This window comes from Bombus flavifrons, chromosome 3 (genome assembly GCF_040668555.2).
Source record: "Bombus flavifrons isolate JBK064 chromosome 3, iyBomFlav1_principal, whole genome shotgun sequence".
Taxonomy (NCBI): Eukaryota; Metazoa; Arthropoda; class Insecta; order Hymenoptera; family Apidae; genus Bombus; species Bombus flavifrons.
Window position 1 is genome coordinate 358,480 of NC_138444.1, and position 26,880 is coordinate 385,359.

At 34.3% G+C, this 26,880-nt stretch overlaps 3 protein-coding genes across 3 annotated transcripts in view; 2 read left to right on the forward strand and 1 right to left on the reverse strand.

The window, feature by feature from the left end:
- Nucleotides 1–16,925, forward strand: part of angel (protein) — a 36,067-nt gene extending 19,142 nt beyond the window's left edge. The window contains exons 5-6 of the mRNA XM_069109699.1: nucleotides 9,831–10,077; nucleotides 16,225–16,925. Coding sequence (XP_068965800.1) covers nucleotides 9,831–10,077; nucleotides 16,225–16,614 — 637 coding nt within the window. The 3' untranslated portion in view covers nucleotides 16,615–16,925. The remainder of the gene's footprint in view (nucleotides 1–9,830; nucleotides 10,078–16,224) is intronic.
- Nucleotides 1–26,880, forward strand: part of Ppt1 (Palmitoyl-protein thioesterase 1) — a 107,779-nt gene that overhangs the window by 20,389 nt on the left and 60,510 nt on the right. The gene's annotated exons all lie outside the window — the stretch shown is intronic.
- Crag (DENN domain-containing protein Crag) overlaps nucleotides 25,249–26,880 on the reverse strand; it is a 44,538-nt gene continuing 42,906 nt past the window's right edge. Inside the window, exon 20 of the mRNA XM_069132626.1 lies at nucleotides 25,249–26,835. Coding sequence (XP_068988727.1) covers nucleotides 26,699–26,835 — 137 coding nt within the window. The 3' untranslated portion in view covers nucleotides 25,249–26,698. The remainder of the gene's footprint in view (nucleotides 26,836–26,880) is intronic.

The following is a 26,880-nucleotide window of genomic DNA, read 5'->3' on the forward strand; positions in this document are numbered from 1 at the left end:
GCTATCCTCGACGAATCCGATGATCTCGTGTCCCTAGACACACCCCATTGTAGTTTTCTTCTGTGGCATCATCGGGACGGGAAAGTCATTCTCTCTCGCTATCTCATCGACTAAAGAATAACGTCTTTACGACTAGTGATTATTTCACATTTTACCAACAAAGAGTCAGACCTAGATTTTGTGAGCACGTTCATCTATCATCCCGTTATCCGCGGATTCGTTATTGAACCTAGGATCGTTGTCATTGGCTTCTCGAGTATCTAATTGCCGCGGTTATTTGTCAAATTCTGTAATAATCGTATTTGCACTGGTCAATGTCTTCTCTATCGCATAACGACAATGTGTAATCCAAACGAAGATTCGTTTCACGCCCTTAACCCTAATTCTAATGTAAACCCGTCATATTAATCAGAAACCATTTGCTGGATGATGCAACATATAGACAGCTTTTTAGATTAAGTAAAAATCAAGTAGATTTTGTTTGAAATCTTGTCGATAGTAATTTCAAGAATGGACACGTTTTTATTAAGTTTTATTAACTGAAAATGTATTTTTAAAATAGTTATTTAATAACAATTAATAGATATTAATTCGACCGCCACAATTGGATTTCACTGAGTTTGTATTTAGACTGCTTCCGAGATGGTCGAGCGAGCGCTAAACGCAACGTAACATTTGAAACTCGTTTGTCGGAAAATAGAAGCATTTCTGGCCATGTTATCGATACAGTCGTATGTTATGTACATACCACCGCGTGGTATGTGTATAAATACAAGTATCAGACGCGTACATCGCAGCGGTGTCATTATGTGATTGCCGCGTATGGATGATGCGATGTCACCCGTGTGATTCGGGTTTTAAGCAGTTGCGTACGGTGGACGTACTTTAGAAATTCCGTCTTCAAGGAGTTTCAAGTTTCGGTAATAATGAGTAATTTGTCAGTATCGCCGTTTCTTTTTAAATTTAATAAAGTTAAAAACATATCAATGTTAAAAGAGGTTATGTAAGTAAGCAATATATCACAAAAATGTGTCGCAAATAATTATAAGTATCTTTAAATTTTACTTTAGTACTGAATCTAGAGTTAACCTTAGTCTAGGAAAAAGCCCCAAAAGTTTCGCCATTTTTATGTCGCGATTTGCTTACTACAGCTAAGTTTAACCGAAACCATTTCTCAACAAACCCAAATTGGGTTGAGTTAAGTAGTAGTATTAATCCGTCCGACCAGCATTTCACTGTTTCACTTTACTGAGAATTCCAACGAATCTATTTAATTGTTCTTTAAAATGATTAAATAATATTACCTGACCGCCTCACGGCTACTGAATTAATACTATTTAGCAGTACTAGTAGGTTAGTACCCAATCCAGTTTGAAAATTAAGGTCGCGTGGTGGGATATTTTTGCAAAGAACTCGAAAACTAAGGCCGAGCGCAGAGTTAGTTGAAATTGTTAAGCTTTATAATATATCCCAAAATCGTTTTAGACTTTTGTTCCTCGTGATAAGTACAAGGCGTTGCTATGAAAAAAAATTTGGTCTTGAAAATTATGCTCAAGGTCAATTTTGCATAGACTTTTTTTTACAAATTCTCACCAGAGATGTAGAATCACGCTATTATGGTGTTTCGACTTACTTTTTATACGTCCTGTACATTGTAAATCATTTCTGTAAATCATTTTGTAAATATACGATATACTTCAAAATCATCGAAATCGGAGACGATACCCTTTATCGACAACTTTACCGATTTAGCTCTAATAGACGAATCGCAAAATAAGAATGACGAAGTTTTCTGGGATTTCTTCTAGATTGAGGTTTAGGTCTAGTTTTAAAATAAAATTAAAAATACTACTGAAATCTGCAATTGTTTACGACACTTATTTTTGTGATGTTTTGCTCACTTAAATAGTCCTTTTTAACATATTATAAATTGAATAAAATCGAAGATACTGAACAAATTGGTCACTGTTATTCGTGTCTGTTGCTGTACGCAATGTAACGCCATTTTATCGAAACCTTATCTCTTCTAAATCAAATTGCGTGTTAAATAATTATTCCATAACAAACACCAGTCGTTATATATATAAACATCAGACGCTAGAATTATTTCCTTTAACGTCCGTAACAAAATATGGCCGAGTTACATCTTTAATCCATATTTCATTACATTATAGTACTTATCAAGTGTAGAAATATCATATAGAATTAGTATGATCCAGTATGACTAAATCATGTTTACTGGATATTGTGTTTGTTGACAAAGGCGAAAATATATACCTGTATAAAGTTAGTTGCCCTCCCCCATTTTTAAATCTCGTATCTTTCTTTGTTATTCCAAATTGTCCTATGTTTTACATTGCTCCAAATAATTTTTAAATTTATCGCAAAAGATTCCAGAGATCACCTAAAAAAATGGATTTCTTACCAGATCTCCGTTTTTTAAAAATCGAACATTTTGAAATTGTTCTCGATTGTTCTAGTTGTTCTAAACATTGTTCCAAAGCATTATTTCAATATCACATTTAGTTTAGGAAATAATTTGAAGAAACTGTATCCATAGACAATAGACATTTCTATTGATTCATTTTGACAGCAATAATATACATTAAAGGATTCTTCTTTTGGAACACGTTTCTACACTCCTAGAATAACCCGGAACAAAGATTTGAAGACCGGAATACAAATATAAGACCGGAATACAAATATAATATAATATAAGACCGGAATACATAAATATTACTCTTGTGTCAACGCCGTCTGTCGACAACATTTTGTCAATTTTCTCTAGATTGAAAGTTGTTACAAGCTTGTCTGTTTAGAACAACTACCTACACTTTTAAAAGAAATCACAAAAGAGATTTGAAGACTGGAACACGAATACAAACAAGGGTGACTTTACTCTTATAATAACGGCGCCCATAGATGACGATGCAAGAGTACAGTCGTGTACATCATTTGTATTCGTGTTCCGGTTCCATCTATTGGGTTGGAACAAAAGTTCGTAGCGTTTTTCAAATAGAATCCAAAAACAGAGTTTAGAGACATAAATTTATTAGATATTACATATCATATGACGTGGATTATTTTCAATTAGCGTTACAACTTTCTCATTATAAAAAGTTCCATTATAGATTTACCGGAATCATAGTAAACATTTTTACTTTTGAACCGAACTAACCACTTCGGTATTACATTCTCACCTACAGCATCATCTCTATTAACGGTACATACTTTTTTTGCTGTTTGTACATTTATACCTTTTGTGTTAGAAGAATATCAAATGATAAAAATGCATACCGCAAATGCAAACCGCATAAAATACGTGTTGAAAAGTCACAATTCAGAATATGTATATATGTGATGTTTCATTTTTAAATGTTTCACGTGTTGAAACTTAAACGCCGCTATTAAAAAGCTCCGATCCAATAGTCTATTTAATCTTATTTTCATGCAAATGTGAAAGTTGTTTTGACCAAACTGAGAGAATATTGTATAGTTGAAACTTGTGTATTAACTAGATTCTACATAGGTGTATATGAATGTAAATTCTTTACCAAGTGTTATTTCACAATGAACCACGAGCAAAACGTAATATTTATGTTATGAACGATGTCTTGTGGAGGTGACTGGATCGTCGATCATACTTACCATACCATTGAAGAATTACTTTGATTAAATGTTTTCACAAGAAATGCACATTATTGTATCGTATACATTTTCGACGTCTGCACTTTTCAAAGATCAAATTATAATAGGCAGAAGATGATGAAAAAAAAGAAAACATTAAAATAGTCGAGTTTTTTTTTGTTCATTTTGTGCAGTCAACGAGCGGTACTATAGTAACTAGCAGAAAAAGACAAATAGATTAAAAGGGTAAGCAAAATATATACAGGGTATATAAGAAGTAAGCGGAAAGTCTACCGCAATATGTGATCCTACATTTCTAGATCGATAGAGATTTGTAAGAAGAAGCATGCAAAACTGACTTTGGGCATTGTTACAACCTGGTTTTCGTCTTCGGTGTTCGTAATCGTTATGTGTTACTCTAAATGTCGAATCTTAGATTTCTCGAATTATGTTTCGATTCTCGTTCGTTAATGCTTCAAACGAGGCAAACGACTGAATGGAATGATTTCGGAAACCTGTCATACTCTTCTAGAGCGCAGCACTATTTTGAGTTTCCAAACTAGTGTATCTTTAATGTTCTAATTCGTTACTATAACCTTATGGATAGCGTTAACTATCGTATCAAAGCGAGTGATAAATAAAATTCCACGTTTCGGCTTACCCGTTATGTACAGGAGTACCAACACGGAAAGGATTAAAGTTTTCTTGGAATAAGTAAATATTTCTGATATCTTCTTAATTGTTGAGAATAATAGTCAATGAATAATTTTATTGAAGTCGTACATGTGGTACAAGTCTGAGATCAAAAAAAGAAAATGTTACAATGTTTAGCTTCTCACCTTGCTCATACGTATGGTCGATCACACTCTTGGAATATCATACTGAGTTAGTACAGTTGTTGGAAGATTGACTGTATGAATCATTGACGACTAATAAAATGCTCGGTTTTACTGCTTGACGTTAATCAAAGTCTGGATTAGAACAATTCTCGGCTTCGCAAAGACTACTATTCTTCCGAACTTGATATTAACCCGTGATAAATTTTTAACTAACTCTTGACAAAATTTCAACTAACTGGACTGAACTCAATAACTGAACTGAACTCTATTTTAACTAACTCCCAACAAATTTTTAACTGACTGAGCTTTCTAACTGACTAACCGAACTGATTAACTGACTCTCCTTTTACTGACTGAACTCCTATTATTATTTATACTACTACCCTTATTTATACTAAGATTATCATGGCTAATTGTCACGTGACGGGTTTTATTCCATGATAGCGCGGAGTTTTGGTATGTGATTATTTCTGCGGATCCTGCAATCTTCGTTTCTACCGGTGTCTTTCCAGAAGTATTAGGGTTTCAGCTAATGTGGTTTTCGTGGAATTATTATTGAAGTTTCCCCTTTTTGGAAGTCCTTGCTGCTGCATTCTTCTTACAGTATTAGTTTTTGCTGTTGATAGGTCATACTCCGCTAAACATGTGGTTACCTTTACTGATGCCGATACTTAATCTTTTGGCCCGTGCTAGTTGTTTGTCGCTGTTGATGCTGCGTGAGAAGATCGTAATATCTCAACCTCTATTGCCTGCTTATTGCAATCTGTACTGTGGTGAGGTGAGCGCGCAAGGTGGCGCGTATCAGTGGGCATCTTTTTGTTCCTTGTTTCTCTTTCGATATTCTTAGATTTTAATTTCGTTTAATAATAATGTTGTGTATTTGTTTATTAATTTATTGCGATATTAAAGTATTTATACGCGTAGTGTTTTTTGTCTTCTTTAAGTTTCTCGTTTTTTAATTCCATTCGCCTAGAGTTGTGGCTCGCACTATTCGCGAGTTACGGTGTGTCACGTTACGGCTCGTGTGGAGCACGAGACGTGACAGCATGATTTTCGAGACCAGTTTTTCTTTATTGCAACGTATTCTACGTATGGCAAAGAACAAAAGTCTTAGAGGACGAACCATGGGTCGCAAATGACCCCTTCGAAAAAGAATGTTGAAGTTTTAATAATTCTTTAACTGCCTTCATTCATAATATGTTTACATTTATATTTTCATCTAATGTGAGAATAGCGTGTCATTTACGAAGCAACAGGAAAATTACAGATTAGTTCAGAATATATCAGAATGCAGGAATAATAGAACATCTCAACGTGCTGTAGACATTCCGTGACAACGCGATTTTTAGCGGCTATGTTAACAATTTGGTGGTCAAAAATTAATATTGCGACATGTGAATGTAAATCTACCACGCAACAATTATCCTAAAGAACAGATTAATTATCGTTTTTGCACATGCTTATCCACTGCTCTACTTACTAAAAATAGTTTGTCAAGTGAGAATCACTCACATGATAGTGCCGCGAACAATTCAAGAAGAAGGCCTCACAAAGTTCGTTGCGTCGAGCCGACCGGTATGGCAATTTTTAAACGAAATGTTTGGAACAAGATGGACAGAACGTTTTTTCTTTGAAAGAAGAAATTGTTTATAATTCAAGTGAACAGATAACATCGGTTAAATAGTTACAACATCTGATTGAATGATATGATATTTCCCATACAAAATCAATATATAATCTTGGGGAGAAACTTGGTGAAAATTTTTACATAAAATGCGAGTTCACGACTGCTTAAATAAATAGAAAAAGGAAAAAGAAACGAAGAAAGGAAGAAAGGAAGATTATTAACGATTTGACATCTTTTGTCCGGGAGAAGAGGTCACTTGCGACCCATTGTTCTTTTAAGACTTTTGTTCGCTGTGATGAATAAGAGGCGTTGCTATAAAAAAAATTTGGTCTTGAAAATCATACTCAAGATCAATTTTGCGTGGACTTGTTTTTTACAAATTTCCTCCAGAAGTGTAGAATCACGTTATTATAGTGTTTGGTCTTACTTTTTATACATCCTGTGTATTGTACATAATTTCTGCGATAAATATGCGTGTCTGCATATGTATATGTCTAAAGCTAGAGATCTTGTAAATTTTATTTTAAATCTATCAGATGAATCATTTATCCATATTACGGAAGATCATGCCCTTGTTGAAAAGCGATCTCCTGGTATTTTAATTATCCCTTAATTAGTATAATTTTGGAATAAATTTCCACACTTCGACAGCAAAAGCGAAACGGTAGAGGGTGGTAGTTAACGATATCTCATCCACCTCACCGATGTCAATGACTTTTAAATATGTTGTCGGGGACATGATTTTGAATAACTTTACTGTATGCATGTAATTGTTGCTCGGCCTTAATTTCCGAGATATTCATAAAAAAACTGTTGATACCCTTAAAGTGAATTCTACCTATAATTGTGCGTCTGTGATAGTGTCACGTAAACTTGAGGGTTGAATGATAAAACAAGAAGGTTGAGCCATAACACAACTATTAACTCTCCTTTTATCAAACTTTATTATGAATTTATTAATCACAATGGAATCCACACTGAATTAGCACACAAATCACAATTCACTCCACGGGATCATCGGATTTGTTGATGACAATTTTGGTTAGGAAAATGAGGGCAGTAGACACCGCTTCCGATTGGATAATAAGAAGGTTGGTGAGCCAGGATGGGTTTTAGCCGCCCTCGAGAGAAAGTTGCTAACTGAAGATACCAAACGTGAGAAAAACTAGCTTTCCCATGTTAACCCGTAGTAAACGATAAATGTAAAGGGGCACTTAAAATAAAAGATACTTGTTTGGTCTGAAGGACCTTAACTATGAAAAATGCCAAGACCCATGGTGGATCCTTAAGATTATTGAAGATACGCGCCAAGGATGTGTAGACATCTGGCTACCATCTTACCCGCGGGGTGTGACTTGGTCTCTGATGTGGATTGATGTTACAATAGCGTACGCGTCGACCGGATACAATGACATCTAACATAAACCTATATAACCTATGAACAAATGGTAAGAATTAAGTTTAAATTCAGGATCAAAACTGACGCATTTCGAGTCCAAGTAAGTTCAAACACTGTAATAGCGTGACGTTGTTACAGGCGCACAATTATAGTCAGAATTCACTTTAGCGGTACGATAATTAACCGAAATATCGATAATTAACCGTACAGAAGTACATATGTGGACGATTCTAAACATCAAGACGATGAAAATAGTACTGGTATGTTAAATATTGGAAATTTTGGACGATCGCCATCTCACAGTGGTTCTAAAGCAAACTTCTTCTCCATCCCGTGACCTTTAAACAATGTCTCCAGTTTCTATCCTTTGACAGTGGAACGCGTTGGGTTGTTAGTCATTTGTAACTTCTAAACTATCTCACGCATCTCTAAACATAAATTTTAAACAGTTATATTATTGATGCCTCTCATAGCTCAGCGACTTCGAGTCGTCGGCTATCAATTTTCCAGACATTCATTCGTAGCACTCAGCTGAGATCCTTATTAAAATCTTGGTTCAATCATAAATTATAGTATGGTAAGGTTAAATAGCGGCGGACTATCAATCATTATATCTTGCGACTAATACGTATGCGTCATTCCACGCTAAATCGATCACCTGGTCGATGTTGAAAATTTTTATTTAATGAAATACGTAGATAGTTCACATGAAATTAGAAGTAGCGAGATCAATCATCATTTTTTGAAATTAGTTGAAAAGTATGAACCTTCGAATTTTGGAACTTTTGCTCATTTTTATGAAATCGAGGTGCACTAGACAATTTTTGTTTCGGGAATTATTTGTCAGATTGAGTTGCGTCCTTTTTAGTTTTACTTAGAAGGCTTAATATATCCCAATACAATTTTCTTATACCGAAACATTAATTTTTTAATATTGAAAATTATTATTTTGCAAATTTCTTCTTGGAAGTTGCGGATTTAAAAATTTAGAAAATATAAGGCAACATTCCTTGAAATTTCAGTTATAAAGGACTGCTGTGTCCCGGTTTCGGTGTATGATCTGTACGTTGCGCTATGTAGTCGAACATAATGGTATACCTATGGTCTATAACCTGTACGTATCGTAACCATGAAACACGATCATCGTGTAAACAGGTTTCGACACTGGCTGAAAAAATTGAGTTGCGTCTAGTTGTGAAAAATCATGAATCTAGTTGTGAAATCATGTCATGAAAGGTCAACAAAGTCCCCCAAATTCTTACAAGACAGAGACAGATGATTGGGAATCTCTGTCTCTGTTTTAGTCATTTATGGTATGTCACGCATGCGCAGAATGAGAACTTTCTTGTCTTCCATGTTGATTTTTCACAACTAATCACGATTTAATTTTCGGACGGTTTTCCCTAGGCTTTAGTATGTGATTGTCGAGATTTGTTTGTATGATCGTACCCTGAAACGCAGCGTATCGGTCTTTTAATTTTTGAAGAAACTGGTGAAACTGTAGAAAAAATAGGTGCCTCTTTGATTTCGATGATTTTTGAGTCTGCTGTAAAGCTTAAAATTTTGAACAACTTTTTCCTGTATATGTAATTGTCGGTCGGCTATAGTTTTCGATATATTCGTAAAAATTTATCGATACCACACAGTAAATTTTGCCTATAGTTGTGCACCCGTGGCAACAGCTGCGGCTGCATTAGTTGCAATCGACTGGATAGAATGACCTAGTCAAAACATAACACTTATCTTCTGTTTATGTATATAAACGAGGGTGGGACGAGCATGGGTGAAGTTCCGTGCGCAACTGCATATGCAAAACTGTAAGAAATGAATATCATCAATCGTTGGTTATCATTAAATATTAGTTGGTCTTTTCAATCTGGCCGCCATTGCATGATTGGATATTAATTCTCCTATTTCGTAAAATAGTATCAATTACTCATTCACCTATTATTTTTATAAAATTTATCTCGCTCAAACATCGTTTATAAACTATACTCGTTTATATACTATAAACAAAGTACAGGCGACTGGCAATATTAACGCGTACACTGTTACGAATGCACAATTATTGGTAGAATTCACTGTAGTGGTATCTATAATTTTTTGCAGATATCTCGGAAACTATAGCCGCCCGACAGTTACGTATATAGGAAAAACTTGTTTAAAATGTTGATTTCTATAACATGTTAAACAACCATGGAAATCGGAAAGAACGTAGTTTTTCTACAGTTTCGTCGAGAATTTAATTGAAATATTATTTTCTGTGACTACGTTTTATTACGGATACATTGATTACGCTCATATATATAATATATCTAATCTGTTATTTTATGAACAGGACGGGTGCCAAATATCTTCCAATCATACTGGCAGGTGATTTCAACTTGCAGCCCCATTCTGGAGTATACAAATTTATTGTAGAGGGAGTATTTGAATATCAAGGGAGGGGGAAAAATCTTGAACGAACTGACTACCGGTCTCTATCGAATTCTCTTATCCCTCCCCGGCTTTGCATTACTGATAATTGTCAACATTTTAATGTCTTAAAACAGAGACTACGTGGAGAAGGAACAAACAAAGTGATGGTATGTTAATAATTAATAAATAGTTAATGGAGGTGAAACTGCAGGAAAACTATCTTCTCTCCGATTTCAATCATTTTGAAATATATTATATTAATCAACATTTTGAACAACTTTTCCCTATACATATGGTGGGCGATCAGTCTTAGTTGCCGAGATACAGTAGACTCCCGCTTAACCGGCCGCTGTGGACAGGACCCCCTTGGTCGGATAAACGAATGGCCAGTTAATCCGATAACATGTTTCAATTAATATTTTTAAGTAGTTACTGAATTTGTTCAGTAACGTATAAGTATATGAATAATGTTTATTGCATACACCTAATACATGCATATGTACATATAAACAATGTTTACTAAATATTATTTTTTACACAAAAGTCATTAATTTCTTTCTGTTTCTTTGATTTAATTTTGTTTATTAATGCGATATCACGCCACTTCTTTTAAAATAAGATATTAATTCTCTCGTTGCTCAACATATCTCATTGTAGTTTCAATTGCAGTCTTGCTTTTTGCGTCACTCACTTCTTCATTCTTATCTACACTCAAAATTGCTGAATTATTTAATTCTTCATCTCCCATCATTTAATTGCTTGGATAATTTCGTCATCCATTAAGAGGGTATTCTGGTCTAGAGGCATGAATTTCGGGCGATTTTTGAAGCTCTGTACAAGCGAAACAAAAAATATTTTTGCTATCCTTCTTTTTAGTATTTGTTTATTGATATTTCGAGATTACGTAAAAAATTCACTGAAAAAAAAAACTCAATATTTAAAGAGTTACGAGCTGGCAAAGTGGGTGCTGCCAAAAAAATGGGGTGTCGTGGCGTGCATGATTCTTAATTAGTATGGATGTCGCTATCGTCTGAAATTTCGAAAAGTCAATACAACATTTTTTCACAAAATGACGGGCGTTTGAAAAAAAATTTCTTATTTCGCACGTTTTTTTGACAATTCCGAACGTTTAAAAAATAGTAATATTAAAGATTTTGAGCTGAGCGTGGTCCGGACGATAGAGGAGTATATAAGGAATATTCAGACCAAATTTAAAATAAATCTGTTCATTAGAACTTGAGATATCGTGCACGCCAACTCGAAAAAAGTAGTTTCGAGAAAAACGCGTTTAAAATTTTTGAGACGTAGGTACTCGGGCAGCGTCTACCGTTTATTGCACATTGGTCCCGGTCGCACCGGAGCAGATGCTGCGTCACAAAAGTGGCTGTAACTCATAAAATAATTGAAATTTTGAAAAATCCTTTTAAGGGCATATTCTTGAATGTCTAAACTTTGGAAATATGAAAAAACAAATTTTCAATTTTTTCAAATTTCTAGACCACAATACCTCCTTAACATTTCATTCCCTAAAATATTATCATTTATAAGCTATTTAGCGACATCGTCTATTTCTGAATTTTCGCATCCGACCAAAAGATTGAAATCATTGAGCAAAGCAATATTATAATCGTGATCTGTTCGATCATTGGCATAGCTCCTTTCGCAACTAGTTTTCCTCGATGAATTTTTTCGCATCAGGTCATAATTTCTTCCATGATGTTAAAAACGTCGATGCTGGGATTTCTTCAGAAGCAAATACCAATATATAATAACATCTGTAATATTAATTTTCTTAAGGGCGGCAGTAAGTCGTCTTTCTTGGTTAGTTATTATTTCGAGTAATTGTGATAGAAGTTTTCTTCTATAACGTATTTTTCAGGCTAATTATCACACCATGATGCATGGGTTGGATCAAAGTTGTAATAGCAGCTTAATCACCTAAAATCATCACCTTAATGTCATCAAAAAAAATATTTCTCGGATACATGGGAGCATTATCAAGGAAAAGAATAACCTTGATTGACAATTTCAATCGCATTAATATCTTTAAATATTAATATCTTTGGCTTAACTGTCTTGCCTATAAAAGAATGCAGCAGTATTTTAAACCTGTTTCATCGGAACTGTACACTTGCCCAGGGCTAAGATTTTTCTTCTGTATAATGTCTACAAATTTCTTTGAAAATTCATTTACAGCGTTTTGGTCTGCTAGTTTTTTCGTCACAAACGCTTAAATAATGCACACCGTGTTGCTTTATCCATCGTTAAAGCAACCTTCGCTCGTCAAGAATTCTTCGTCGCTAGATTTCTTGCGCAATTGGATTGTTTTTTCTTCTAAAATTGGCCCACTAATAACTTTTTGTCATTCCTGCACGAGCCATATCCATAACGCATCATCAACTATTTCATTTTTACTTTTTTTCATTGAGCATATGTTCGACAGCATTCTTTCTGTTTGTATTTTTACGCTAAAAGTCTGTAGGATGCACCCAAGCGGTAGTTTGGTAGTAGTTCTGCCTACAACACGTTCTGCGAGCTCGGAATATGATGAACTCGCGTGATTTTGCTTTTACGTTCGTCCGTGGTGACGACTATACAATGAATGACTATACGCAAAAGGTCAGAGTTTTTCTCTCGTGTTTTTGCTATCTCTTTCTAGAACCTTTTTTTTTTACGTGGGGAAATCCTCATGGACACTCACTGTTGCATCACAACAGCCGAGTAGTGTCGGACTCTTACCGACTAAAACCCCACGGTGGTCCTCCTGACGACCAGGCGAAGGTGCTCCCGGGATCTCTTGCGAATAACTACCGGGGCACCCCCTGTCGTCTATCTCCCTCCGGGTGGAGGGAGGTATCCGGTCTTGCTGCTTGCTTCCTGATGTTGCATCTGGGCCGTCCGCACCCAGCGCGGCCAAGGGCGTTGGTATCTCTTTCTAGAACCTAGGCAATCGCAATCGCAAGACGACAGGACCGTCGGCCTGCACGCCACGCGGATCAGGGCTTAATTTATAGCGCCCTTTAAAGTGTTGACGCTTGCTTTTTCATAGCCGAAGGTGACGAAGGACAGGCACTCGTCCCGGGCGTTCGAACTTCGCGATTATCTTACAAGTCTTGGAACGATTTCCGGTTTCTCCGCCAGTTCTTCAGTGTATTCTTCCCGATATTCAAATCGTTACCTGTCAAACTTGCATGTCCATCATTATCCAAACGTTGCAATACTTTTAATTTTATTGCAATAGTCAATATATTTCGCTTACGCTTACAACACGATATGTAGTGTACTTCACGTTAAAGCAATAAATGTAAGAAAACAGAAGCGTGGAAGTAACATTTAAAATGCTTTTGAGATCACTTGAAAGACGCTGCCCAAATGTTTTATAGGTCTGAGAAACGACGAATTTGCTGTCCAACGATTGCCAATTATCTTTTGGTGAAATCCGTAGTAAGGAAAGAAACACAATTTCCTCCTTGTACGCGTTGCTTCCAATGGACCATACCATGGATGAAAATATGATACATATGTAATACATACATTGTATGTATAAGTTTTTTTATAACACAGATGTACGGAATCCAGTATTCAAAAATTTAATATGAATAGAAAATAAAATTAGTAAAAGAACGACTACTTAAACAATGCAAAAAGTGGCAAAAAGTAAATTTCGTCGAAAGAAAGTGAATAATGACGGAATATCTATCTCAATAATTTTTCTTCTGGTCGATGTTTTTCATATTACTAAAAATATGGCCGATTAAAGCGGAGGCCTAAAGCGGAGTCTACTGTATTAGCAAAAAACTGTACCATTACGGTGAATTCTCTCTGTAATTATGCGTTCATAGCAGCGTATACGTTGGTTTTGGTTGGCAGCCGCCTTATGGTGGCCGGATAAAATAACGCTTAACTCAAACCTAATTGTTATCGTTTGTTTATAGGTAGTTTATATAGGTTGGGCTTATGTGTACTTTATCCAGTCACCACATTGCGCCGCGAGGCAACCAATACTAACACATACGCTGTCACGGATTATATTCTTTATAGGCTTATAGGCACGGATTATAGGCAGAATACACTATAGTGAAACCCACAGTTTTTTTTTTTTTTTTTGTGAATATCTTGAAAATTAACACGTTGGGTGCGAAATCAATGTCGGTATACTTTCCGTTTGGCCGGCGCAAAGAGCTGAGCGCGAGCTGGTCAATATGATGCATAAACAGAAGATAACACGTTCAACACGACTGTTTTGTTTTTCGAGCATTAAAAAGTCGATGTCTAAGAGATGAACAGATGTAGGCAAGCCTCGTAACAGTAAAGACATAATTTGAAAGCAAGAAGTTTCATCCTGTTTTTTACTAAGTTTTATCAAATTCTATTTAAGGTGGTGTTTTACAAAGTTCTTTAGTTGATTTATTATTTTAAAAAATACTTGTTATCCATAATACTACCATGTCAAGAGGTGATGATAGAGATACGTCAATCAAATTTATTGTCACCATCGTTCAGTAAATGAAGTAATGAAAGAGATTTGTTAGATACGTAATGGTCCGATGGTCAAAATGTGGAATGGTTTAATCTAATTGGCAACCAAGAATATCATTCCTTTCATAAGTGCATATAATGACAAAAAAAAAAAGAAACAAAAAAGGGAAAATACTGCGGAAGTACAGGATTGCACTAAAATCGAGGATATTTATAAATTGTTTGCTGCAGACGAAATTTTGGAAAATATAAAGACACAAACAAATATCTGTGCTGCACAATCGACGAAGACTTCTAAGCGTTTGGATAAATGGATACCAGCAAATAAAAACTAAATGAAGCGTGTTATGGTGTTGATTTTACAGATTGGACTGATCAAATTTCCATCTGTGAAATTATATCGATCGAAAATTTCAAACAATATTACGATCCACAAGAAATATTGTGCACTGGCGAGTTATTGATCCCATTTCGTGAGCGAATCGTATTTAGGCAATATCTAAAACAGAAAAGCTGTATATACGGCATAAAGGCATTCAAACTGTGCTGCGAATATGGATACACATATAGCTTCCTTATTTACGCTATATTACAAAATCTGCTGACAAAGAAAATACTTCACTGGATATTGCACTGGATTTATGCAAAGATGTATTTGATAAAGTTCCTACATTTGTGTGTCGACAATTGATATAGGAGCACGGAATTGACGAATAAGCTCATAAGTTAAAAAAAATATGCAAAATTGGAACACGGAAAATATATTACTAAGGAAAGTAGTGATGGAATTACAATATGGAAGTAGAAGGATGAACGTGACGTTTTAGTCCTTTCTACAACAGTACAATGTCAGTCCCTAGGATCTGACGCCGCACCCAACGTGTTAAGGCTGACCACCCGTTATATGTATAAGAAAAAATTGTTCAAAGGGCAAATCATTTTACCCCAAATAGTTTTACAAAAAAGTTTTATTTAAAATTAAACAGGATTGGTGTTGAAGATAAATTTCCGAACAATTACCTATAATATGTACAATATGTACAATGTACAGGATGTTCAAAAACAGTTTGTCATGGCTTTGGCAGATGCTCCTATACCTTCGGATTGGTAGAGGTCTGTCAAAAAATTGACCTTGACCTCGAATTTTAAGCTCAAATTTTTTTATTGCATCATATAATACTCGTTGCAAGGATTGAAAGCCTCAAAGGAACCATGATCATAACCCTATCGTTCTCTTGGAAAAAATATCAAAGTTTTATTAATTTTAATATCTGTATGTATATATAACTGATTTTATTCGTATGTAATATATTTATGTCTCACAGTAGACAAAGCTTACATAGTCTACTATTGATGAAGCCGCTGAGAATTATTCTTTAGCACATAAAATGTATCGACAATCGATAAGGTATGTATAATGGAAAACCATCTACGGTCTACAAGTCCTAGATTGGGGTTAGGTTGTGGTTAGGTTGATCCATCCAGGTTGGTATGAAATTGGGATGGTAATGTTTAAGTAGACGCTAGTTCTTTAATTGGCATCCTTATTTTTTATATGTACGTAAGTACCATAGGTATGGAGCACTATATTTGCATTTGAGTTATTAAATCTTACAGGTGTTTTCTTCTCAATTTTCTAGTATTCTAAAGATACAGAATTTTCTAGGAATCTAAAGATACAGACTTACTTGCCAAAGCTGTGACAAATAATTTTTTTACACTCTGTATATACATCGTATTAAGAGTTCTGAAATATGACCGTGTATTGTTTCTATTCGAGTTATATGCGTAATTTACAAAACAAGAAGGTAAATTGAATATTTAATCTGTTGCAGTTGGAAAATAGCGAACACCACAATGTAGATACTTCAGAAAATAATTCATCAAACGTTTGCGAAGTGAAAGCAGATACAACTGATTTTCAAACAATAGAAATTGCACATGATTATCGTGTTAATTTCTGTTCTGGCACCTTAACTCATCCTTTCCATTTTAATAGTGTATACAAACATCAAAATTGTCACGGAGAACAAGAAGCTACAACAAATCAGGGCAAATGGATCACTGTTGATTATATTTTTTATAGCGATCTGGAACTTCTTGAGATATATGATTTACCCACAGCCACGAGATGCAACACTTTACCTACAATACCTAATTTTGCAGTAGGAAGTGATCATTTGTGTTTAGCAGCTACTTTTAAACTACGTAAAAGCAAACTTTAGAACTGTTAATATCATGATTTATAATATAGTGAAAAGTTATTATGTTATAACTTTTACACAATTACCTTTTTTACACTATGTATGAAAAGATGATGTAAGTAAGAGATACTGTACAGAATAGCCATGTTATTTTGTATAAAAAATTAAAAATGTTACTATTTTCCTTTATTGTTATTGATAAATATGGAAAACATTGTAGTTTGTAACGATTTATTATATTAAATATGACATATATTATACTATGTAGATTAAAATATTTATCTCGGGTACAGAAACCAAACTTAATACAAAATTATTATTCTTTAAGCGTATTACCGTTTCTATTATTATATTCGTACAATGGCTACAAAAAGTATTTGTACCGTTACATTTATTCTTGCATTTATATACGAATTAATTAGATCCGACTACAATCAATTTTTTATCATTTAGTAGTATTTTCATATGTATAAATTATAAATATGTAAAAATTTGATATAATTTTTTTTTATTATTCAATTTATACTTTGCAATTTGTCCAGTTGGACATTTGGTAAATTTTTCTAACTTGATTGCTAAATAACTTGTGGATGGTTACCGCCAGCGGGATACTATCTTGGAGTAATTTGATACTATGGCAATGAAATGTATGTAGGATCTAAGAAAAAAATGCTTCATTGGAGAATAAGGGTGTGTACCTTTTGTAGCTACTGTATTCCCTAATATCATAGATATTTACATTTACCATAATATTTGGAACGATATATTTAAAAACGTCACAATGTTTTTATAATAAATTCCTTAATTTATACCTTTATAATTATAGAAATATTCGTTTACTTGCTTTCTATTCTGCTAGACACTTATCAAAGAGCGGAACACGATTATGTTCGAAATTGATGTGAAGTCAAAAATTTTAAAACTTTAACTCAAATGGACCACAGGTTCCCGTTGTCCAGCCACTCTGAAATTTTGTACATATTATTTTCTTACTAGGTATCACAATCTATGAGAGCAAGACTAAGAAAAATTCTAAGAAAATTTTTGACCATACAGTTTTTGATCCAGTGCAAAAAAATAGAGAAGCTTCATCATAAGAAATCATTAATATACTGTGGAGTTCAATTGTGATGTTTCACAATCTTAATCAAACTTAGATGCTATAACGTACTTCCATTGTCAAAATTCTGACAATATGTAAAATTTGTATACGATATGAAAACGAAATGTTGTCTGATATTATTAGTGAACATTTCTTATTTAGTGCAGAATTTGGGTTAAACTTAGAGAATTTTCGTATAGTGTTTGTTAAATATTCCAGCAAAGATTTTGTCTGAATACTTTCTTGTTAATTATAATCATTTCTTCAGCAATCTAACGACTATCGTGTACACACCACTACACACGCATGTTACTTGCGAAGCGAGAGGACCGATAGAGATCTGTGCTACACACTGGTCATTATTTTGTTCAAAAAGTGTTTTATAATTCCAACGAATAATTTTCATTATGAAAAATTCAGCGCTATAACGAAATAAATACGAGAATTTGTCTAAATGTAATTTCATATTGACAGAAAGCGAATTAATTTCTAACAGATGACACACATTATTTACTCGATTTCATAATAGTATTAAAAATTGTATGCTTTACAACTTTTGACGACCTTGAAGGATTATGAATCATTAAAATTGTCTTTATTTTAAAGTCGTCATTATGTACATACAAAGAAATAAAATGTGGCAGTTTGTTAAAAAGAAACGAAATTATTACCAATGAAATAAAAAGAATGTTTACTATGCATTATGTCGTAATAATTTACGATCTTGCATAAGTTGAACACAATTCTTTGCAATTGCAACACAATTAGCTGGGGCGTATATCAGCATTGTCAGTGTCACATCGAAGACACGGGAAGTGGTGAAATTAAGAAATCACTGGCCGTTTCGTCGCGTCGTTCGAATGATTTCGCGTAGGTTTAAACGTTTCACGAGCAAGATAAGAAAAATTCAGACATTAGATATGCTGGCAGAGTTTATTATGTGAATTTAACAGAGTGACGGTTAAGAATGTTAGAACCAGTAAGTAAGAGTGTCCAGAGTTGATTTCGGGAAGATTTATAATACTATGGGTATGAGTTTGGCTCTTACGGGGTGTCGCCGGGGGTGTCGCAGTGGCCCAGGTCAAAGGTGGCCATGCCGTTACTGTCTTCTGATCCTGGGACACCGTCTACGTTGTTGTTTTCGATGGCCTGCAGCATGTTCGTTAGGTCCCCTGGATTTTCTATTGCTAATTTATGGCTATGTCATATCAGCATACATCAAAATGAATGTTGATGAAGGAAAAAAATGTGAAGATTAAAGGAGAGAGATCTTTATCCTTACCGAATGTGTCAATCAGATGGAAAAAAATGAATGGAATTTCGTTAGCATTACAGATTTGCAGAATCTTCCTAATCTAGATAGTATTCTGATTTAAATCAAGTTCTTCATAAATTCATGTAAGACGGAATGCAGCTAGAAAGATTTCAAAACTGGCAACCTCTTAGAATATATTTTTTTTTAACATTAAAATTCTAATTCTAATCCTGTTCCCTCAGATGCCTTCGATTTACTTTTACGCTTTTCTTATTATACTATAATTATCTGTACCATACTGATGTATAGGTAATGACATTAGAATCTTGGCTGCACGATTCATGGCATAGTTGATAAAAACTGATACATCACCATAAAATAAGAGTTTCGGATCACTCTATCGCAAATAAATTTCACTGCATATCATCCGAAATTTAATTTTCATAACTCTCGAGGTTGTAGTTACATTCATTCACATAGACGATTGATATCAGCTAGACAAATTACTGCCTAACCTGTTCCAAGCGAATAACTGCCATTCGATACATATTAGGTTTTTTTTTTTTATTTAATTCTTTACATTCACAATTTGTCCAGTTTGGACATTTGGTAGAATTTTTTAGCTGTTTGATTATCATGTGGGTGACTACCCCCAGCGGGATACCATCTTCGTGTTTGTTAGGTTGTGTCCTTTGTGAGGTCTGCTGGGTGTTTCCTTTTCAGTCATCTATCCATGTTTGAGGTGTTGATCGTTTCCACAGCTAGCTGGTTTGGGTGTCTTCCTATTCTTTCTTTATATTTTCCTGCGTATCTGCTAATTTCCTCTTTGACCGTTGGTATTCCCAGGTCCTTCCGTATATCCTCGGTTCTAACGTACCATGGGGCGTTTACTATTGTTGTAAGAATTTTAGCTTGTACTGTCTCTATTTTGTTGCTCATTGCTGCTGTCCTCCATAGCGGTATTCCGTACGTCCAGATTGGTTTTATGATCGTTTTGTATATTTTAATTTATTTTCTAAGCTTAATTTGGATTTTCGACTTGTTAGCCAATACATTTGTCTCCTTGTTGTCTGTATTTTGTCTATTATTGATTTAATATGCTGTTTCCATGTGAGTTGTGTTTCTAGGTGGAGTCCTAGGTATTTGACTTGCCTTGTTTGTAATATGTGCGTGCCGTTCAGTAAGATGTTTGGTGGTGTCTGTTTTCGCAGTGTGAATGTAATATGGTTGCATTTACTGGGGTTTGCTTTTATTTGTTTAACTTGTAGCTACTTTTCTATTTTCGTGATTTGTTCTTGCAGTAATGTGACTGCTGTTACAGGGTTAGTGTGCCTGACTAGTACGGCTGTGTCGTCCGCGAATGTCAGTATTTTGCTATTGGTAGTTGTTGGTATGTTGGCCGTGTATAATGTTTGTATATTGGTCCTAAGACGCTTCCTTGCGGTACTCCTGCCTTGATATCCTTAATTTCAGAATGTGCATCATTTATTTTTACTACAAAGGTTCTATTGTTTAAGTAAGATTTGAGTAGTTTGTACATTTGTTCTGGAAATTGCTTTTTGAATGTTTGAAGAAGTTTTTCATGGTTAACTTTGTCAAATGCTTTTTCCATGTCCATAAAGAGAGCTGTACAGTATTGTTTGTTTTCTAACGCTAGTATTATTTCGTTGATAAGCCTGTGCATTTGCTCTATAGTGGAGTGTTTGTTTCTGAATCCAAATTGGTGATCTGGTGTTAATTTTTCCTTCTCTATTATTGGTTTTATGCGGTCGTAAATTACTTTCTCTAGTATTTTAGAGAACACAGGAATATGATGTAGTTTGACGTGGGTCTTTGCCTGGTTTAGGTAACATTATGATTTGTGCCAGTTTCCAAAGTTTAGGAAAGTATTGAATTCTTAGTATTGCGTTAAATATTATTGTAATTTGTCTTATCGCTTTTGGCGGAAGGTTTCTCAAGATTTTGCCATTGATTAGGTCGATTCCTGGTGCTTTATTATTTGTTGTTTTCTCGATTATGTTTCTAATTTCTTCTGCTGTTGTTTTAGGCATGGTGTAGTGTTTGTCAGTTGACGTACTAGTGGATAGCGCATCCTCGTCCATATGACTATTGTTGTTGCTGTTGTTGATATTACGTGGTGTAAATGTGTTGCATAGGTGGTTGGAAAATTCTTCAGCTTGCTCTTCGTTGCTTCTTGCCCATGTGTTGTCTGCTTTTCTGATTGCTGGCATTAGTTTTGTTGTCTTCTTTATTTTTTTTGTGGCTTTCCATAGAGAGTAGTTGTAGTTCTCGTGTGCAGAGAGTGACTCTATGAATTTTGTGAATTCGTTATTGTTTGCTCCTTTATTTTGCTTTTTATTTCCTTTGCAAGTTTGTTTAGGTGTTTTTTGTTTTCTCGTGTTCTATGTTTTTGCCATTTTGCTTTCGCTTTTCTTTTTTCTCTAATTTTTTCGAGGATATCTAATGGAATTATTTTTGTTTGTCTGTTGGTTGATTCAGGTATTGTGGTTGTCCATGCTGCTTCTTTGATAGTTTCTGTCAGTGCTGTTACTGCCTGTTCGATGTGTTCGGGTGTTTTCAATGGGATGTTGCAGTTGGTTTTGCTCTCGATTATTTCTTTAAAAGTTTGCCATTTGGTGGTTTTGTTGCATAGTGTCTCTGGATTGCTATAAAGTATTGGTTTCTTTCTGTATGTAATTATTATGGGTGTATTTTTAGTTTATTTGCGTTTAGTCCCTTTGTAACTGTAAAGTTGAGTAGGTGAGAAATTTTGCTCAGGTCTGTCGGCCAGTATGTCGGTCTTCCTGTGGATAATATATTGAGGTTATTGTTTCTAATGTATCTTTCCAGGGTTCTACCTCGAGGTGTGGTAATTCTTGATCCCCATAGCGTGTGCTTTGCATTGTAGTCTCCCGCTGCGATATACTTGTCACCTAAGTGTTGAAAGTACTCTTCCCACATTTGTGTTGTCATTTTGTGTCGTGGTGGTACATATACTGCTGACAACTGGAAGTGGTTGCTGCTAGTTTGTACTGTAACGGTGGTTGCTTGGGTATATTCCTTTCTTTCTTGGCCGTGTAAGTGATGTTTGATATCGTTTCTTATTATCACTGCGGTCCCTCCGTGTGCTTTTCCTGAAGGGTGTTTGGTATCATATATGGTGTAGTATGGTATTTTCATGTAGCTTTTTGGAGTGCAGTGTGTTTCTGAAACAAGTAATATGTATATATTATTGTTATACAGAAATGTTTTAGTTTCTAGGGCCCGTTGTTGTAGGCCGTTTGAGTTCCAGGCTGCTATTTTCAGCGTGTCCGTTTTTATTTTTTGCTTAGCATGTTTGTAAGAAGTTGTAACATGACTGTGATTTGTTGCGTTTGCTGTCTGAGAACTGCGTTTTGTTCGCTTATCATTTTTGTTAGCATTTCGGTGTTTTTGATGGATTGTTTGAGCAGTTCCTTGATTTCTGTAGTGTCGTTGCTGTTATTGTTCTGATTTTGGTTGTCTAAGGGTGGCGATTGATTGACTACTTGCACGTAGCTTCGGCTACCAACGGTGTTGGTGTTACTGTCGTTATTGTTCATTACGTGCTGTAGATTTGATGTTGTCACAGTTTCTGTCTATCCTATCCTGTTGCGCGTGAAAGTTGTTGTGTGTCCTGTTTCGAAGCGGCGGAAACAGTTTGCGTTGCAGTTGTTTTCTGACTACACAGCCTTTGTAGCTAGTTGGGTGGTTTCCATTGCGGTTGTAGCATTTTACTTCATTTATTTTTGCTATGTATGGACAGTTTATTGTTAGGTGCTTTTCTGCGCATCTGACACACGCCGGGAATCTGTTGCAGTAATTTTTTGTGTGTCCTTATTGCTGATACCGTGTGCATTGCGGTATGTCTTTTTTATGTCTAGGTGGTTCCACTGATACTATTGTGTTTAGAATTTTTTTGATTTCATAAATTTCCTTGTTATTGGTTCTGGGTTCAAGTTCTATTAAGAATAATGGTAATGGTTGCTTCGTATCGTATCTTGTCATATTGTTTATTGTTCTTGTTTGATGGCCAATTTTTGCTAATTCGTCACTTAATTTTTTTGTGTTAATTTTTGGATGTAATCCTCTTATAACTATTTTGTAGCTCCTTTCCGTTTTGAGCTGGTACGTGTGGTATATAGCATTTTTTTCCTTTAATTCTTTTATCACTTTCCTATAATTTTCTGGAGTGTTTGTTTGAATTTTTACTTGTTCTAATTTTGTTTGTTTTATTGTGTAATTATCCTTCCCAGCTATATTGTTTAATCGATCAATAAGCGGGTCTATTATTGGCGCCTCAACAAATATGGGTGGTGGTTTTGTAATTTGTGTTGGTTGAGTTGTGGTTTTGCTTGTTGGGTCATCGTCTATTTCTTCCGTTAGCGAGCTGAAGGAGTTTCTTAATGGTAATTCTTGCAGCCATCGCTGCTTTTCTGTATCTAGATTTCCTGTTATTTTTCGTTTTTTGTTGTAACTTGCCATCTTTCAGCTTTCATTTTGGTGAGTTGGTTCGTTATTGGTTTTATTCTCGTCACTGTTTTGTATTGGTTCTATTTCAATTTCGTTTGTAACTGAGCACTCCTGTTCTTCGTTTAGTGATTGGCTTGGTTTTGATATGTTTGTAGCTTTGTTTATGTAGTATGTTTCATCTTTGCTAATTATTTTTATCGGTGGGATGTGTTGTTGCATTTTAGATTTAATAATAATCTTCTTAGTAGAAGACACGGATTTCCACCATTTGGCTATGGGCGTTGTCGTTCGTAACTTTCTTTTCCCCACTTGCCGCACTTTCGCTGAAGCACTGTTTTACACGTCCGTTTAGCTCGGCTGCTCGGACAGAACTGATATATTAGGTTGACCCTAAAGTTTCTTTCGTTTTATAAGGAAATAATAGGTGCACAACATTTTTTATTTTATATTATTTTATTAAATTATGTATGATCCATTTTGTTCTGTTAAGATAAAGACCACAACACTTGACAGATTAGGTTTCATGTTTGTATAAAAATGCATTGTTGTAAATGACATGTTTGTAAGAGAAAGACACTCTTGGGACAACATAATGTGATATATGTATACTCGTAGTAAGTATTCAAGCACTTGGATTCGAATAATATAGCAAAAATTTTCTTAAAAAAGATGTTTATTTAAGCGAATTATATTTATGTATTATGTGACGGGTAGACGTGTTAACTGTTTGAATATAATTTGTTATGCTGTGTCTCGTCAGATTTTTAACAGCTGTCACCTCTAACGAGATGTGATGGCGTGATGGGACACGCGGATCGAGTAGATGCATTTTTCTTGGAATTGGCTTCCTAGCGGTCGATGTAGATACTCTGTTGGATAAACAACTCGTTGAGTGACGAAAAGTGATCTCCCCACGCGATAGCCGATCTCAGAGTATTAGTTCTGGTATCGATAGACCCTTGCGTGACTTCCGTGTGTCCTTAACAATAACCGTAGCAAAAGTAGGCAATAAACTAAAGAAGTCCTTCAAATCTAAGAAAGCATGCTGGCAACAATGACTCGGAAACGAAAAGCTCGGATATTCTACAGAACGGTCAATGTTTCTTGAAAATAATGTTGTAAGAAATATGCAGATTTCAAAATTCTGACTCGGCTTATGTTATAACGCGAACAATGTACGGCGGAACCGTAAAATTGAACCGTTCCATCTGGTTACTGCCGATTAGAATTACTCTTTCTTCGTAACCGTATTACAGTTAGGGGTGGGTACGGTAAACACATTGAGCATGGAAAACGCTAATTCACGTCTTACCTATAAAAAATGTTAACTACTATTAAATAAAACAATAAAAAATAGCAATGGATGCTATAAACAAAATGTTACGAGTGTATTTTTTCATTACATGTCTGAATAATACGAAACAGTTATCAACATGTTAGATATCGTATTAGTCGCTCGGAAAGTTCGTTCCGTTTTTTAAGGAATTTGGTCGCCATAAAAAATCATATTGAAAAGTTTGCTAGATAGTTTTCAAGTATATCACATTAAAAAACGTTACTAAAAGTATCTTTAAATATGCTCATTGATTTTTAATAAAATATTACACTTGTTAAATGCTATACATAGCATTATATACTTTTTTGAATCTTTTCAATCACTGGAAAAATACGTGGGAATTCAGGCTATATGCTTATCATAGCATACCATCCTCAATGTGTTAATATTCCTAGCTGAAACGTGTTACATTTTTTATAATCATTGAGGAACAAGGATTAATTGTAAAAAATGTATTGACGATAAAACTCATTTATGTAAAATACCATGACTGACTTTTATTTATGTTTTACATTCATAATTTAATAGCAGACGAATACACAGTATTTTATTGTACAAGATTCATCATATTGAAAAGTGCAGAGCATCGTTATATTAAATTATGTATGCATAATATAACAGAATTTTTATGAACCAACCTATTGTATAATTTAACGAAGAATTATACGACAAAGTGATGTTACAGATATTACATACACAATATTATGTTCTATATAAGTATTTCTGCATCAAAATACTTTTAAAAATCAATATTCAGCAAAGTAATATATTTCGTTGCAAATATTTCCAATTAGAATCGAATAATAAATCTTGAATTTTAATTACAACAGAAAATATTCAATGGCGTTCCATTTAATGTCCTTCGATCAAACATTCCTCCTTATATTAAAATACTTGACAATTGTCCATAATAACTAACAAATTGCAAATACGTATGTATGAAAGTATAGTAGATGAAAATTTCCAAGTATGCTGCACATTAAATCTTTTGTAAAAATAAAATGATATGCAGCAAACATAAAATTGCATAGCAAAGATCTAGTTTGAAATATTAATTTTCGTAAATAATCGTAAATAATTATCATTAATCGTATTTTAAGACCTTTTCCATTTGAATACGTTTTGTAAACTATTTTGCAAATATTATAGCATAATTCGCAAATATAAGTGCTAGAAATATAAGCAGCATTTCTCATTTCATCTGAAAAGTATAAAAACATGAATATTATCCTTCCAGCTAGACCAAATTAAATGGACTTTGGCAAAAGGGTTTTGCTGCAACGTACTTAAGTTAAAATTAACATTGAAATCGACGTTCATACGCGTGAGCGCGTATATTCATATTTTTATATCGCAAACGATGTTTGAAATGTAATAAAATAATTTGAATATCGAGGATTATATGCATTAGATCATCACTGTGAAAGTACCAACTAAAACAAATGAATTCATAGTTTTTAAACCAAGTCAGATTCTTTGGTACTGAATGATTTTCCCTATCGCGTTGATACATATAACTATGAATATTCACATTTTAATAACAAAGTATATATGCAACTATTTTCTAAATAGAAAATTATTGATAGTAATCGCATATTTTAAATATGAAAAGAAGTATACCTCATTCTATAATCAAATATTTAATATTTACGACTTCAGATAAATTTTACTCTTTTATCTTTTTATCGTGAAAAAAAGTGTAAAATTTTTAAAACAATGCTAATCACCAATTTTTATTCAAAATTAATAATCATAAATACTTATCTAAAATGTATAATTTACTATCAATTTTGACATCTTATGTGTTTTGTTCTACACCAAGAATCAGGCATCACAGATAAATCTGTAACACCTCTCATGAATGTACTATTCATTCTTACAATATGTTACACCATCTTTCTCAATACCGATAATTTTAACTTTACACACTTAGTTGCTTAAAGTAATGTCTGCAAAATACTGACATCATCGAGGGCGGAGCATCAATTTTACACAACAGTTTCTCTTCTTTTTCTGTTAATCTTTCCAAAGATAGTGTGTATTCTCTATCGAAAACACCTAAAACAAATAAATCATTCATATAAATATGACAATGGTTAATAG